At 46.3% G+C, this 17,967-nt stretch overlaps 1 protein-coding gene across 2 annotated transcripts in view; it reads left to right on the forward strand.

The window, feature by feature from the left end:
- ANLN (anillin, actin binding protein) overlaps positions 1-17,967 on the forward strand; it is a 256,636-nt gene that overhangs the window by 116,389 nt on the left and 122,280 nt on the right. For both annotated transcript variants that reach the window (XM_086964829.1, XM_086964830.1), the window contains exon 12: positions 1,988-2,129. In XM_086964829.1, the coding sequence (XP_086820955.1) occupies positions 1,988-2,129 (142 nt within the window). The remainder of the gene's footprint in view (positions 1-1,987; positions 2,130-17,967) is intronic.

The raw sequence follows: 17,967 nt of genomic DNA on the forward strand, positions 1-17,967 counted from the left end.
AAAACATGGTAGGCATCATTCAAGGGGTTGAAAGGAACACAGGAGTGTTTTATAGAGTGCAAGAGATACCCGTGAGCTTCTGCGTAAATGAACAGATGACTACAGTGTCTCATATAGAGGGGAAACAATGTAGGCAGGGGTGCCTGTTTGAGGGATTGAAAAATAACATTTTAAACCAGCTACTACCACTCATTCACTATTCTGACTCATGAAGACTAGTATGCAGTTTTGTGAAACCCTCCATCCTGATATTGGCTTGCTTGAGGGAGAGACCGATGGAGTGTAAATAGTCTTCCCGGTTGTTTCTAAACACTTTGCCTCTTAGTGCTCATGGAAGGGTGTTGGGTTGCCCTTAACGTTACCACCTCCAGAGACCGAGCTTGGGATTTCTGAGACCCAAAGTCAGTACTTGGAGGTCCAGGACATGCAATCCAAACGCTTTGAGAGTACAGGCTCCTTGAACGCTTTCTTCCAAATCTACTGATCTTCTTGAGACCTATTTGTATGACAAAGGCTGATCTTACTGGGGAGATTTTATGGTCCCCAAGCCATAGATGCCCTCATATTCTACTGGGTGTGCCAGTGTCCCAATGAACAGCACCTTGAAATCCTTCCCCATCATGTTTTTATAGCATCCGGTGGGATGAAGGATGTCCTGTTTGCCATTACTTCTATCCGTTGGAAGGTCTGGCTGGGTGAGGCAGTCACTGATCTGAAACGTCCACCTGCGAATGGCAGGCTGATGCCATAGGGACCAAGTGGGGCAGTCACCTGGACCCCTTGGTCAGTGTTGCTGCTTGGCTTCGGTGTGCGAGACCAGTGACGGTTTCTGATCCTGTAGCCTAAGAGCCCAGCTCAGGAGACTAAGGCTGTGCTGCCCCAGAGGAAGGGGCAGCTTCATAGGAACTTTAGGCAGAGGGTCCCTTTCTTCAAACGTAAGGCTCTGAGCGTCTCAAATAGTTTGAAACCGAAATGTGGATCGCATTGATGGAAATCCTGCCCCCCACCTCCAAACTGCTCATTTTGCCACCGACTCATGGTAGTCTGTGGCAAGAAGAGCAGCTGGTAACAGACCTTTGTGAGGAGCTGGGATCAATTACCCCTAAGGGGGTGCTCTGCTTCCAGGCTTTTCACGCACACCTTCATTGGACCATGACAATATGGTTAGTCTGGAACAAATATTTGAACGTGGTACTTTCACCCTCTCCAGGTTAGCTTGCTCCACTTGCAAAGTGGCTGCCAGGGGGACCTCCAATGAAGATGGTAGAGGGCCCTGTGAGGATTGACTCACTTTCCAGAAGGGTGCTCTTGCTCCTGGTGATGAAATCCAAGATATTTTCCAAGTGGCCCTTCTTTAGTTTGAATGCAGGCGAGTCGTTTCCAAAGGGACCTCATACTGATGGTGTTACACTGAATTCCCCACAGGTTATGCGGGTGAGTGGGTGCAGACAGCTGATGTCAGTGCACATGGATTAATGTTGTGGAACGAGCTACCCAATCTGAAAGGAGACCAAGGCCAAATTGATGGATATAAAAGACATAATCAGGATTAAGCTTTTTGAAAGCAATTTGTGAGCAAAAGAGAAGCGGTTCACAATCCACGATCTTTGCCAGGGAATAGGGATGGGGTGAATATGCAAGCAAGTATGGGAGCGTGCTGCTTGCGACCTCTGTGCAAAGCTCTGTATAGAAAGGGGTATAGGAGCAATTCGGGATGCCACCACTAGATGGCAGAGGCAACTATTGGTTGACAACGAGAGCCAGAATACAGACTGTTTCTTTTCCTTGCTTTCTCCATGCTCATTACTATCCTGTTCTTCTACTTCTGTCAGTGCTCGCCACCACTAGGTACAACAGTGTAAATAGTTTTAAATGCTATCGCTCATAGCCAAAGCTCCTTTAAAATGACTGTTCTGTGCAGAGGTTTCATGGTGAAAGACTGCAGTCTGATTCTCACAAATGCATATGCACATTTTTTTTTATTTAGTATTGATGCATACCGATCTCAAAGATTCAAAGAGATTGACCGCCCTCAAATTAAACAAATGATTGTTCGCAAGGAAGATGTCCGTTCTAAAATGGAAGAAAAAAGGACTGCAAGTACTGTGAATATCAAACAGAAGATGAAGGTATTTTTTTAATTTTCATATTCATTCTAACTTTGCATGTGTTAAAGAATTGCACTTGCATGTGTTAAAGAATTGCACTATCATTTTAACTCCGATGTTGAAACAAACATTCAAGTTATCTTTGGGTTACCCCCACTTTTTGCTGTGATTCTGTTTTCTTGGCTGTGGGCCTGCTAATCAGGCCCACAGCCCAGCTGTTCTCTCTCTAAGTTGATACCATGTACTTTAGGTACATACCAGATTGGTTACTGGGTCACCCTTGTGAGCCCCTGTATAGTATACCATAGGTACCCAGGGCTTAGGCGCACCCTAGGCCTACCAGGGGCTGCAGCATGTACTGTGCCAACCCTGGTTTGCTTTCCAAACTGACACCACAGGTCTGTTCTTACAGCCTGGGTAAGGTGGTGTAATCACCCCTTACTTAGATATAGTATACCTATATAGACCAATATGAACCTATAAGCCACTCCTATGGCAGACCTCGTCAATCCTGGAGTTAGAGTGCTTGGTTTTATGTGAGAGGGTGCCCTAGCATGAGCTGAGCCCCTCTGCAGCTTTCGGAACCATCTCCTTATAGCTGTTCTATGATATACCATATACTCTTAAGTGCATTATAATCCTTGCAGTGAATGCTAACTTTGGTTTGGCTTTATCAAAATGTCGTGTAAGGTGTCAAACACTTTGGAATCTTACCCAACCTGCCATTTCTGGCGGCAGGGGTAGCATTCCACCCTTCTAGAGGGAAAAGACGTGTAGTTATTGGTTTACCCGGTTAAAGTTAAACAGAGCCTCAGCATCACAAAATGGATGCTGCTGCCACAGACACGAGTCTGCCTTCCTGCTGCTGGAGGAAACTCTGGCAGGGGAGGCCTGGACAATAGGTTTCCTGTCCAGGGAGGTGCTGGCACCTCCCCAGACAGGCTCTTAGTGTATTGGGGCACAGAGGGCTGCATTCAGTGAATGCTTTCCAGGCACTGCCAGGGGCATACAAGGTGCTACATGCATTTCCCAGTTAAAACCGGTTTTTGGGGTACTCCGCCCCAGCTCTGGTGCAAACTACCCCCCCCCCCCCCCCCCCCCAAAGGTCCACACATAGGAGGGACCTTAGAGTTAGTCCAACCCCTAAACTTACTAGAACTATAGAACCCCACTCCCTAGGACTTAAGATTACCCCGGACGAAATTCTGCAACATATATCCTGGACCTTCGACACTCCATTTCGACTGGAAGACTGAAGAAATCTCCCTTGTGGTCAAGCAGTGACCACCCTGTTCAAACGAGCATTTTCGATGCTCCCGGCGGACCCTGAAGAATCTGCGACACAGGACACTGACTTCCAGACATTTCTGATCCTGACCTTCGCTCCCAGCAAAGCGAAGAACTGTGGCGGACACGAAAGAGGTTAGACATCCTGCATTTTGCTACCTGCACTGATTTCCCGAGGTATCCCGAAGTTGTGCATTGGGGTGCTTGAAGCCTCAGCCCGAGCACCTTTTGCACCGAAGCTCAGAGGCCCACACTCCACAAGTGGCCTGTGGGCCTGCTTTGTGCATTTCAGCTCGACGCGTCTTCGCGGTTCCTAATCCGTTGGCTAGTGAGCCCCCAAGAAGACCAACCTTTGATTTTACTTGCTTTCCTGATTGCTCCAGGCTGGCTCCAACTTCCCTGCAAAGTAGAAGTAACACAGACCTTGCTGGTCTGCACCGAAGCCAATCTCGAAATCCTGCGTGGGTTGCGTTTGCCAAGGCTTGTTTGGTCCAATCCGGATACCGACACCGCAGTCAACTAGATCCTTCGTGGGACAGCTCGAATCCGGCCTCTGGTCGTCGTCTACTCCTCTCGGACCTGGTGGCTGAAGAGACAAACTTCACCTTTTCACCTGAAATCAGCCGACATCTGGCGGCATCTTTCTATCGCCACCCTGGTCACTGGCTAGTGGCCCAGACTCCGTCTCCTCTGCTTTCAGATTATTCACATCTCCGATCCACCCTTGGATCCACCCGGACACTTTTCCTCTGGTCGCCTGCTGCACTTGTTCGCAGCTCTTAATTGGTAGCGATGACCAAACCAGACACGAAAAGACACCTATGCACCCGGCTTCCCTGGGTGAGGTAACACTAGCACTCCGGTGCTCCCGTGGGTATTGACTCTCCAAGTGTCCTAGTCTAGAAGGGTTCCATCGCAGTTCACCTCCTTGTACCCTTAATCTTTAAAATTGTAACTTGTTTGTTTCCCATAGAAAGTCAATAGTAACCCGCAGCTGTGTTAAGACACTGCACGCGTCCCCCGTGGGCCTCCTACATCCTAAATTTTGGTTCTGAGTAGCCCCAGCGATTCCACAGGCCTGCTTTCTAACTCTCACATGGTTCTTATACCACTATTTTAGTATATGGTTTGTGAGGCCCCTAGGGCAAAACGTATACTGTGCAACGCATCGTATGCTAATTAAGTTCCTTGTATTGTACTTTTACCTCTGACCTCATAAAGAGTGCAGAGGGGTTGTGTTTAGAATAAATACATATATATCTGATCTATACCTTGTGTGATGTGCTTTCATTTGGTACTCAAGAGATTATAAATGGTGAAACAACTTGCCTGAAGGCTGCTCTCCACAGCTACCACTAGAATAGCTTTCTATAAGGTTGACTTTAGACCTACCATCAATAAGGGTCGATTAGACTGGTGCTGGTTCAAAGTGCCCACTAGAATAGTGGACATCATATACCAGGCTAACTTCTCATACTTAGGAGCATAAAATAAAGAAGAAATGATGTCTACGGTTTAATTGGACTTTTGTAGCTTTTGGTGCACCGCTAGGTTTGTGATATTGCATGTTCTGCTATGCCATAAGCAGTGGATACTAATAGTGGGCACAACGTTTAATTAAGTGTACTTTTAGGACAAAGGGGAGGTACAAATTGCCTTTTTCTCGTTATATGTAGTCCAAGGTTCTCTGAGTCTTAAAACCACTGTCTGGCGTTCAGTGGGTTTTGTTTGTGTGTCCCTTACCTGTCCACCTTTATGTATCACTGTATACATGTTTGGATTCCCTGCTAGTGTCTAGGACTCTCGTCCCTTGTCCCACTGTTAGTGCATTTCCTGTTCCATGCTAGTCTGTTTGCATGCCCCGGCCCTGCACACTTGTTAATTGATCATAGAACAAAATCCTACTTAACAGCGGCAGTGTGCAGAATGCATTTCTTAACAATACTTATAAATTACACCCGTAAAATACAGATCACAGGTAAAAAGCCATGAGCACAGAAAACCCATGTCAAGCGGTCAGCACTTTTCTGACTCTCCAAAGCATCCGATCTCCCCTGTCCATTTAGTAATCAGCTAAAACTAGTCCTATCATCAACCACTTTCTCATCCAGTCGAGAAAGAGGATTAAATATGTGTTGCGGTTGTGAGACATCACCATGTAATAGTCACAATCTCCATCAGGTTTAGTTATGTTTCTTTAAGAAAACCTTCTGTCCTGGGGAGTGGAGGCAAAGCAAAGCCCGGCTTAAGCAAAGGAACAAGTGTAAAGTATTTAGGAGTGTCAAAACAGGTAAGTTAGAAACACAAGAAAAATCTGTCCAATTTATAAAAATAGTATATATTTTCATCTTTAAATAGACCCCAAATTGAAAATAATATATTGAGGGAAAGTGGAGATGGGAATATTTAAAGATAGGTAAAACAACTTTGATTTAGTCTGTGAATGCAATAAATTGTTGCAAGCAGTTTATAGCCAACTGGCATAAATTCCTAGTAGAAAACTCTTGCTGGGGTACAGCCACAGGGGCCACTCCGATTCAGCAGAACAGTTACCAGTCTCTTTCAGCAGTCTTCGGATCCACTGTTCAAATTTCTTGATTTAGCACAATCCAATCAAGAGGTGGTTTGGATGCTGCAGAGGTGTGTTAAGTTTCTGCGGTCACCCTGGTATCCCCAAGAGTCAGGTGTTCATTGGCTCCAGGTCTATTTGCCACTGATTTCCCAGTTTCATTGTTCATCAGCAGGTACTTGTGTAGGGGTGTCTTGTTTGATGGTCCCTAGAGTCCGCTTCAATGCCACCATGATTTCCATGGGTGGAGGGACACCTTGGGCAGGTTAGGACTCTGTCTCGGAGCATTGAATTTGGCATCAGGCCCTTTGGAGTGCAGTCTTTCTTTAGCTTTTGTGTCCCTGGTTCAGAGCAGAGGGCAGACCAATTAGCTGTTGGAGTAACTTCTTCCATCCTGGCACCCGCAATTTAAAAAAAAAAAAAGAAAAAAGAAAATCTTGGGTGGTTACAGCACGGGCAGTCATTTTTGCAGGTCCCTCGCTTGCAATCCAGTCTTTGTTGCAGCCTCAATTTGTTCTGTCCAGAAAGCGCAGGGTAGTCCTTCTGTCTTCTTTCCAATTCAGTAGTGATCTGAGTTCTTATGCCAATTTCAAGTTTATTGGTGGGAAGGACTCACTAGCCAATAGAGCTGCCATTACTACAGGTCAACCCTACTTACTTTAACATCATTAATTTGATACGTTGGATTACTATGTTTGGTGGCCCCAAATGGAAGTTAACTCTTGTTGCGTGGGCTAGAGTAACTCCATGTTAACTATGGGGCCACTGGCATTCATGAACAGAAAGTTTTTATTGTCAGGACATGTAAAGTTTAAATTTAACATGTCCTTATTATCAGGCACCCTGCCTTCTGGCCTACTAGGTCTTACCTTGGGTGTGACTTAAAGGTATTTAATTAAAAAAAAAAGTTCTGAGAATGGCATGGCTGTTCTTTCGCCATGCAGAGTTTGCAGTTTAGAAGCTCATCAACTAGGCTGAAATGGTTTCTCCTTGAGCAATGTTTCTACGTTCATACTAGGTGGCATAATTAAGTGCTGCAGTCCACTAACAACATTTTAGCTTATTAACCCTGGGTGCTTCTTGTACCATCTACTAGCGAAGTATGGGTAAGTTCAAAATGCTAATGAGAGAGTAGCCAATTTTAGAGACATAGCCCATGCACTGAGGCCTGGACAGCATGAACCTGTGCACTCCAAAGGAGAAAAACTAGAAAAATCTAGCAAGAATTGGGTGTGACCCTACAAAAACGTTACACTGTAGAAATTTGTATTCAGTGCTCGGTAACACAGTATCACAATAATTTAAAAGAAAAAAAAAGTTGACCTTATCTCTTCCTGTGTATCCCCTCTTTAACAATCTTGGATCCTGGGGCTAAAGAAATCTAACTATTAGGTATTTAGGCCTTGTCAATTGATTGTAGACCTGTCCTTCATAAACCTGTATTTTATTACCCAGGATAATTTCTGCATTCTAACATGCATGTCTTGATTTCTAGCTGTTGTGAAAAAAGTATTTGAGACATTTGTCTCGTATTGCATTTGAAGAAACATTTTTGTTGATTCTTATAGAATTTTGGGTTAATAGTTCTTCAAAATATATGCAGCAGAATCTATGCTGTCTTTCGTTTTCAATCTGTCTAACAGTTGTCAACCAACATCTACAGAAAACTAAAAATGAGACCCGTTTCAGTCGATTACAAGCATGTTTCAGCCACACCTCTTCATCAATTGTCCTGCTTCTGTCCGTTCTCTTCCACCCACTACAGCATTGGTCGAGTCCAATTCAGACATTGTGGTTATCTTCACTGTGAATGATTGTGTTCCACTCTCACAAGGCGCATGTCTGCACACAAAGTAGTTCCTTCAGTTCCAGGGACTACTATGGCAATGTGTGCGTTTTGAGACAAAAGATTTTCTCAGTCTGTTAGGTTATCACTGGTAGGTCCTCCACCAGATATCTGACCTTATACACTCTGGTTCTAACGTCCACCCCACCTCAGGATCCACACAAGTTCCACCACAGCGACTCCACCAGTGCCAAAAGAGGACCAAGTGCCCACGCCTATGCCAGACCAATGTTGACCTGAACTCTACCGATGTCGCACAACTAGAACACAAAAATGCAACTCCGTATTATGCAGCCTGATTCTAGTCCAGTGCCTCTACTTCAGAGCAACTGTCTGAAGAGGCTTCATTCGCTTTTTGGTTCGGACTCTGATCCTATGCCAGAACAGGAGGCACCACAAGATACTGATGATGATATTCCATCCTTCCTCCTTTATACGGTTCATTGCTTATACTTCAATTACAAAATGTCTGTGGGATTGCCACTGAAATGGAGCTCAACTGGTCAAAAATGGAAAAAGTGCCTTATTTATGGTGATTGTTGCGAGAGCATCTGAAGTTCTAGATTTTCATCTTCACTTCATTGATACTTGGATAAATGTTCTGGTGGGCATTCTTCAACCTTGGTCAGTGACATTAAAGCCCGTTCTCCCCTTCAATGATGCAGTCGCAGATTCATTATGGCTATGTTGCCAAAACTGTTGTCTGCCTAGGAATCAGCAAGTAGTCAGGCGACCTAAGCCTGCACCTGGGGATCCAAACTTGCCAAGCTCCCCAACTCCGAAAAGTCTTATTGTGCAGGAGCCAACCAGTCAAGTTCGAAAGAGAGAATAAAATAGATTGATGCCTTCTGCACTACGGTCTCTCATTGCAGTTTGCCTTTTGAGACCTGGCCACAGTGATTTTGCTGGTGATCCAAGAGAAACCTAGGGTGTTTCTGGCTCACCTATCTATTTTGGGCAAGATGGCAGTAAAATGCCATCAGCACAGATCTAGACACCACAGATTGCATTGGCAGAGGTCTGTTGGTATCCATGTTGTTTCACTGGCACGCCTGAATGAGGTCAACCGGATTTTCTGGCGATGTGGAGGCAACGCTCTTGGCCATGCCTTTTGGTGATTCTAGAAAGATGTATGGTTTAAAAACAGTAGGACCACAATGTGTTCCTTGGGGCTTTTGACTCTTAAGAAACATTTCCCCTAACGGCTCCGCAACTGTAGGTGCTAATACGGGGGGGGGGTGTGGGGGGTGTTGATATATAGATCATGTCAACCTTCTCAGACAGCCCAGTCCCTTTGAGACTGCAACGGGTGCCCCTGGCAGACATTGCAAGGGACAGCATGAGCATCATTCCTCCCACTCTTCCTCCCCTTGTACGACGGACACTGTCACTTTGTTAGACCTGGTATCATTGGCGTTTGTCTCACTTCCATTTTTTTTTTTTTTTTTGCTGTTGTCTCCTCTGTTTTTGATTTTTCTGGCTGCCTGCTTTGGGCACTGTGCCACTGCTATTCAGTTCCACAGTGCAAGGGCTCCCAATTGTAAATTGTTGTAATAGATTAGTGACTCCATGATTGGCTTATTTGATGTACTTGTTAGACCCTAGTACAGTGCACCATGTGTACCAAGGGCATGGAAAATCAAATGCTGCTAGTGGGCTTGCACCACTGGTTGTGCCACCCACAGAAGCAGCTGGTAAAGTGTCTCCGGTCTGCCATTGCAGAGCCTATGTGCAGTTTAGTACTGCCATGTCGACTTGGTAAGTGCACCCACTTACCAGTCCCTAAACCTTCCCTTCTCTACATGTTCGCCACCCCTAAGGTATGCCCTAGGGCAGGGTGCATTGTATTTAAAAGGTAGGACATGCCTTGATGTATGTAGCATGTCCTGAAAGTGAATTACAGCCAATTTCGTTTTTCACTATTGCAATGCTACCTGTCCCCATAGGCCAGAATGGGCAGTTTGATTAGAACACCTTATAATTCTAAATGACCCAGGGAACATGGTAGAAAAACGAATTCAGTATGCCTGAACTCAGAATTATAAAATACATATTTTCGTAAAGTTAGTTTTAAAATTCTGTGTTTGAAAATACCACTTTTAGAAAGTAGGTCTTTTCTGACCTAACCACCCAGCCTGCCTCTGCTAGGTTGTGTATTGCATGTCTGGTTTGTGAGAGACAATGGGGCTTGGGCTCCAGTAGTTAGAGTCAGGGATGGCCTGAATAGGACCTGGGCAGGGGGTGAGGGGGAGGCGAGATTTCCTTTCACTCCCCTGAGTGCTCATAGAATAGAGTTAGGGGGGGGGGGGGGGGGGGAGATTTCCTTTCAGCTACCTGTGCCAGGTCTGCTTTCAATAATGCTGTCTACACCTCCTGCCAGGCAGCTGCACAGAACTGGTTCTGGCTAGGTACAGGCACACTCTGTCCTCAGAGAACAAAGGATTTACTAGTATAAATATTGGGGCCCAGACCCCAAGACTTTAGATCAGTTCTGGACATCAAGACGGACCTTTTGCCAAGGAGAAGAACCAGCTCTCCCCTCAATTTCCTTGCTGGGAATTCTGTCTGCAGAATCCTGCGTGGTGTTGGGAGCTGAAAGCGCAACTCAACGAGAAGGTGTGTCTCATCCGCAGCTGTTGCCGTCGCATCATCGGAGAAGCGTGTCGCCGCCGCAAGGGTTGCCGGAGAAGTGTGTTGCAGGGCCTGTCGCTGCTCAGAAGTTCCAGACTCACCGTCTGACGTGGACGAATCGTCTTCACGTCGTCACATCGCATCAAAGACGCCATCTTGTTGCATCACATCAAGGTGCCATCTTGTCGTATCGCAACCAGGGCACACCACGGGATCGTCGCATCACCTCCTCTTCGTTGAGGAACAGATGCATCGCCTCCCCAGAAGCAAGGAACCAACGCATTGTTCTGCTTGCGAACCTTTTCGTTTATCTTAGGGGATGCATCCAAAGGTACTTTGTTCACTTTAGAGGGTAAATGCGACACATTTCTCAGAGTTGTTTCTTTCATCTTAGTCATTTTCTTAATACTGTATTGTGGATTTTTGTCGTTTGGGTCCTGTGTTAAGTCTATATAAAGAATACTTATTTTCATAAAACCGTTGTTTGTGTCCTTCTGTAGTGTTTTCACTGTATTACTGTAAGTGTTCATAAATGCTTCATACACTGCCTCTGAGATGAGCCTTCCTGCTCGTGCCAAGCTACCACAGGGTTAAGCTGGGATTATTTAGGAGTGTAGCCCCCTTGCTCTGACTGGAAGCAAGTGTCCCTATTTGGACAAAGGTGCGAACCATTGCCAACTAGAGACCCCCAGTTCTAACACACTTTAGTTTGCTTTTAATGACTCTGCCAACCAGTAGGTGGCAGGATTCATTATTTCCTTCCAGGAAAGGAAAGGGAGGAGGATAACGTCTAACAGAGAGCATATCAAGATTGTTCAAAGGATCTGTACCCTTCCTTTAATTTCCTTCCATCCCACTTTCGTCTTTCAGAGGAACCCAAATCAGAGGCTCCAGTCCATCCCCCTGCAAGATTTGCATTTTTCTGTCCAAAGGTGTAATCGAACAGATACTGGACCTAAAGAGGCATGGGCTGTTCATGCCACTTCCTTATTCTGGAAAAGTGCGGGCCTGTAATAGGACAAATTTGGAAAGCTCACTCTCTGTACCTGGACCCTCAGGACATGTATTTTCAGATACCCATCCTGCAGACTACAAGCACAACCTGCAGTTCAGGGGAAGCCAGCAAAACTTTCACTTTACTGTACGCTTCTTTGGCCTTACGCTTGCCTCTCCGGTTTTCATGAGTGATGCAGATGGTTGCTGTCCATGTTTGGCGTTTGGGAGTTCCTGAATTCTGTTGATGACTGGCTTCTGAAGGTGGTCTTGCTGCAGTCAGTCGTAGGCCACCTCCAGACAATGGGAGAATGCGTAATGTCTTCGGGGTTCAGCATACACGTGCCGACATCTCACCTGATTCCATCACAGAGGCTTCCCTTCATTAGGGTAAGCATGAATACTGTAGGTTTCAAGGCTTTACTCCACTGCAGAGTTCAGCACATTTGGGTTATGATTCAGATGTTTCCTATTCTCTCCTGGATCTTTGTGAGGATGGCTTTGAGGCACCTTCAGTTCGTGACCTTATCTTCCTCTTCAACACCAGGTGGCGCATGCTGGCTCTGTGATGGAACCTAAACTCAGGCTGACTCTAGTATCAAGGCTCCCTCAGTCATCCAAGTCTCGAACGAGATGGCCCACGATCTACAGTGGCTGCTTACCAATCCCAATTTTCATGCGGCAGCCCGATTTCCCTTTCCCCTCCCAGACCTCACTGTGGAGATTAAAGCATAATTGGTTGGGTAGGTAATCTAGAAAAGGTGGAGATCAGAGGCCTCTGGTCTCCACCGGACAGTGTGCCACTCAACCTTCAGGTGCTACAGCCATGTATTTGCCCCTGAAATCTTTCCTGATGTCTGTTAGAGGGTGGCTAGTACAGGTTCTCTGGACAACACCACCTCCAGGTGATACTCTAACAAAAAGCACATGATGGAGTCCCTGGTTCTGTGCTAGGAGTCTAAACGTTCTACAGCAGGCTTGAGCAAAAGAAAAAAATGTTGGTCCTTGTATGCCAGAGGAGACTAATTGAGGAGATGTCATCTGGCAGATCAATGGTGGCGGCTGCAATCCATCAGTAGTGAGAGGCCTGATTAGACCAATTCACCACCACAGAAAAGACTCAATCAGTGATCTTGTGCGTTGAAGTTTCCGTGAGAGCTCTTGCTAGGAGATGCAGATCCGATTTAAAGCGTTATTTGGCACTAGGCCATAAAAGAATCAATATCATACATATCCATTTTTTAAATAGATTCACATATTGCAGTGTAATCTCAAGCCATTCACTGCCATTTTCAAATTCCATCCGCAATACAAGGTGATAAAGCATAGTATTAATCAACAGAAGAGGTCAGTCTTCTGATTTTGAGTTCTTGACTGATATAACCCAATACTGCTGCACAACATAATTCAGATTCTAGCAGTTAGAAACTGAGTTAACAGACAGAAAAAGAACTAGAACTAAAAGAGTGCAGTAATGGACACAAAATAAACGCCCTGGGTCTGGAATGAAAACTACAAAAAAACATAGAATGGGCCAGAGATTGCTTTGGAAGTCCATCACAAGGACTGGGAGGTAAACAAAAAAGGTAACCACGAGCCCTGCTTAGGATGGGCTACCAGGAAATACAAAGTACCCAATCTAAAACTGTTGAAGTAAAATCTGCTTTCCAAATTTGTACTCCAGGTAAGGTACCGTTCCTGGTCCTCAGTCGGCTTCACATCTAAACTAGTGACTGAGTTCATAGACTGACGTTTTATAAGCCTGGAATGTGATGTGTGGGAAGTGAAAGCGGATTTTGCCAATTTTTTTTTTCGAGCTTCCATTGATTTATTGAAGTTTGTGAAGGAACTCAGGCCTATAGTTGTGAAAGTCTTAAGCGAGCTAAGGGATTGCCCTTGCATGATCTAATTTAAGACCGTCTGCAAGAATCGTGTTCCTGAATGCTGTATGGGGCGAGTGCCAGATCTTTAACCATAGCAACAGCGGTGCAACCTGAACTAGATCCTTCAAATATGCCAATGCAAGTTCCAAATAAGTAATAAAGTTTTGTACTTCCCGGTATGGCAAGTAACCTGCAGAGGAATTGATTTGACATTGTTTTGAGGTTGCCTGTCCAAGAGTAGCCCCAGAAACCCGCCCCATAAGTGCCCTGGGAAATACACTTACTCTTATAGAGCGAAATAAGCTCCCTAATGGGTTTATGTCCAAGTTTTTTTTTTAAACCTAAAAAGTGCATCTATTGCCTCCTCGAATTTACCTGCTCTCTGGGACAAAAGGTTACCCCAACTACCCCAACTAAAATCTGAAGATATCAAAATCCCATAATATTTAAAATTGGTTACTTTAGCTATGTGAATCCCTGTGGTGTGATGGGAGCATATGTTCTTTAGACCACATGTCATGGTAAAAGACTTCATATGATTAATTTTCAGATTGAGGCCCCCAGTAAAAACCGGGAGGCCATTTGCTGTATGGGCATTTAAAACGGTGTCGTCCTCGTATAATAAAACTGGCACGAATCAGAAACCTAATCTGTATTGTCTTTTCCTCCTGCCACTAACTCCTTTTCCAGGGCATTAATATAAAAAAGGGGGCTAATATGCAGCACTGCTCTACACCCTTGTTGGAGCTAAAATCACATTTACAATCTCCATTAAATTATGACGCAAGGCACTGTCCTGCCGGATGCAGGCGTTGTAGTAGGGCAACCAGGGCAGAGTTAATCCCAGCCTTCATAATCATCCATAGCTTGACCCTGTCCACTAGGTTGAATGCACTCACAGGTCCATAAAGGCCATTGGGAGTGTCCCGCCTCTCACCTAGACATATTTACCCCTGATCATTAGTAGATTCAGTAGTGTTTGTTCAATGATTCCTACTCCTGGGCGGAAACCATACTGAGCAGCAGGAAAAAACTGCCCAGTCCCTAGGACTTAGAGAATGACACGCCCTAAGATCTTAATCTAGGAATCGAAGAGGCCCCTGGCCTGTAACAGAAAGCTTAGTTCCTACTCCCTTTCTTATAAATAGGTACCTATATTGATTATTTTCAAATGCTTGGGAGAACACCTACTGTTTTTTGAAAAACGTTCGCCAACAGGGGTGCCTAAAGCAAAGTGTTTTGTCTGAAGACATCCGCAGGGACCCCATCTGCACCTTCTTACCTGAAGATAATTTTAAAATGGCTCTGAAGACTGCATTGGTATAAATAGCGTTACTTAAAGCAAGCAAGCTTTGTCTCTACTGGACTGAGTTGAAGCTGCAGCTGTGTGTTGAACATTATCCTCATCAGAAAAATATGCAACCCATTCATCAGGATGGGTAAGACATTCTAATTTAGGTTGATTTATCATCAGAAAAGAAAGGTCTATTAAAAACTTCCCAGAATGCTCAGAATGCCCTCGAGTCCCTAATGGGGCTTCTTGGAGATCACCCCAGGCCTACTTTCTAATCTTCACTTTTCTGGCCTCCAACGTAACTTTGTACGAACCTCTGAGCTTGAACTAGAGCCATATCCTGGGGGCATGCCTTTTAAAGACTGCTTCAGCTGTTTTAAAACAGTAGTGCAGCTGGAGGTGAACCATTTGATGGGGCGGGGGCACTGGAAGGCAAATGGCCTCTCTATAAACCTTCAACAACCTGACCCGGGTAAGACTCGTCATATAGACCGGTCATGATATTATCTTAGCGCTGCAACTTGCATCTCTATTCATGGAGTTGAGCATTGGCTATTGACTGTATTTGAAGTGCCAGACAAAATGGTAATGTCATTTTTGCTGCTGGAGGGACTATACCAAACACCATCTATTCTGTCCGTGGGGACAAATTAGTTGTGTGGTGACCAACTCGAACCATTTAAAGCTAAGCTTTCAGATGTCCTGCTAGTTCTTTCTTTAGCCCAGCCAATCTTAACAGTTTACACTGGAAAAGGTTGAATTTGTGTGCCGGATCAGTCATCCTTTTTAGGGCTTGCCTGCTCATGCGCATAGCTGGCGAAGCTCTATAGCGGCTTATCCAGAAGTTAACCACTGGCGAGTCCATGCAGTGCATGTGCGCTTTTTAGGTCAGTGCGCAAGCCCTAAAAAGCGCGTTCACAATGCCACCAGCCGCCTGCCTGCCTCGCATTACCACATCAAAGACCAGCTTCTCAGCGTGCGCTATGCATTTCTCCTCCCAGCGCATTCCTCATCCCCTAATTATTCAGGGCTAACATTAAATCATGGTAGCTCGCCTGTCTTCCGCAACTTAGTGATTTTCTCCTGGCTGATATTTACCTTTGTGTTGCTTTCATTTGTATGTTGCCATTGCATACTGCCATGTAACATCCCACACGTTTTTCAAACAGTGATGCAACACACGAAGAAGAATGGTGAAGTTATTCTGGTCAGGAGGCATATTTGTACTTAAAACCAACACTTTGGTATGACGAAATTTAAATACACAGCTCCTCAAATAGAAGTGTCAAATAATCACGTTGTTTTCGTATTTTAACAAAAATTGGTGCACACACGCGAAAAATACTATTGCATTTTCATAGTTTGTGAAAAATGCAGCATACATTTCTCTCGTGGATTTCTTAATATATGTATTGTTTCCAAATATTCTACAGTTTTGCTCAAATATTCCTTTTTCATAGTTTATGCCCTGTTAGACTTAAAAGAAAGTTTCTACACTTAAAGATGGTCGGCATGTTTGTGTAGCGATTTCAGATGCTTGCCTCTTGTGCAGACTTATTTGTCCCTTTTCTGTTTTTACAACCGCACAGCAAGGCTGGAGCTTTGGGTCATAGAGGTGTACGCATAACCCCATGATCTGTGCATTAAGATTGTCCGATTGTATTGCAGGGCTGCTTTGTGAAATGGTAAGGGGGACAGCCTCTCCTGACCTCCACGGGCCTGCCCAGTATAAGTTGCTGCAAAGACAGCACAATGGTGACCGCAGAGGTGACCATGGCAGACACTGCCAGGATCATGTCCCCTTCAGAGTCTCCCTTTTCTTCCACCCACTGCACAATCCTGCTCTCCCTGACTCGCGTGGAAGTTGGGGTGGCCTTACACAACAGTTGGAAGCGGCGGGTAGAACTTGCACCCTGCTTGTCCAGTTGTCCCCCTTAAAATCATCCTGCACTTTACAATTGCAGAGGAAAGTTGTTTTAACGTGCAACACAAGTGCTGCATTGTCAGCGGAAGGAGCAAACCTTTCTAACTCTGGGTGGAAGTTGTAAAGTTTGCTTCCTCCCCACAAAACAGATGCAGCACTGGCAACAGCAGATCAACAATTTGTGTTGGAAATGCATACCCTTTGCTGCAACCCACACACTGCCTCTTTTGTTTATTAATCACGTTGCTTAACTTCTCACCAGTTAAAACGATTGGCATTGCCTGTTCTTGTTTGTCTGTCTCCGGGGCAGGGTTTTTTGGATTGGCTCAGTGTCTCACACAGATGTGACTCTTTACCCTGCAAGCCTACCTATCCCAATCACCCGCAGACAAACTGGCCCGCTTAGGTTAGAAAAAAAAAGCTTTTGCATGGAATAGGTCTCGCATATCCGAATCTTTGACCTATTGGTATTGTAAATAATGCCTTTTATTTATGTGCACTGCACCGCAGAACTCCATACAGCTCCACCGATGCACCCACCACACAGCTCCACCGATGCACCCACCACACAGCTCCACCGATGCACCCACCACACAGCTCCACCGATGCACCCACCACACAGCTCCACCGATGCACCCACCACACAGCTCCACCGATGCACCCACCACACAGCTCCACCGAGGCACCCGCCACACAGCTCCACCGAGGCACCCGCCACACAGCTCCACCGAGGCACCCGCCACACAGCTCCACCGAGGCACCCGCCACACAGCTCCACCGAGGCACCCGCCACACAGCTCCACCGAGGCACCCGCCACACAGCTCCACCGAGGCACCCGCCTCACAGCTCCACCGAGGCACCCGCCTCACAGCTCCACCGAGGCACCCGCCTCACAGCTCCACCGAGGCACCCGCCTCACAGCTCCACCGAGGCACCCGCCTCACAGCTCCACCGAGGCACCCGCCTCACAGCTCCACCGAGGCACCCGCCTCACAGCTCCACCGAGGCACCCGCCTCACAGCTCCACCGATGCACCCGCCTCACAGCTCCACCGATGCACCCGCCTCACAGCTCCACCGATGCACCCGCCTCACAGCTCCACCGATGCACCCGCCTCACAGCTCCACCGATGCACCCGCCTCACAGCTCCACCGATGCACCCGCCTCACAGCTCCACCGATGCACCCGCCTCACAGCTCCACCGATGCACCCGCCTCACAGCTCCACCGATGCACCCGCCTCACAGCTCCACCGATGCACCCGCCTCACAGCTCCACCGATGCACCCGCCTCACAGCTCCACCGATGCACCCGCCTCACAGCTCCACCGATGCACCCGCCTCACAGCTCTACCGATGCACCCGCCTCACAGCTCCACCGATGCACCCGCCTCACAGCTCCACCGATGCACCCGCCTCACAGCTCCACCGAT

This window comes from Lissotriton vulgaris, chromosome 4_1 (assembly GCF_964263255.1).
Source record: "Lissotriton vulgaris chromosome 4_1, aLisVul1.2, whole genome shotgun sequence".
Classification (NCBI taxonomy): domain Eukaryota; kingdom Metazoa; phylum Chordata; class Amphibia; order Caudata; family Salamandridae; genus Lissotriton; species Lissotriton vulgaris.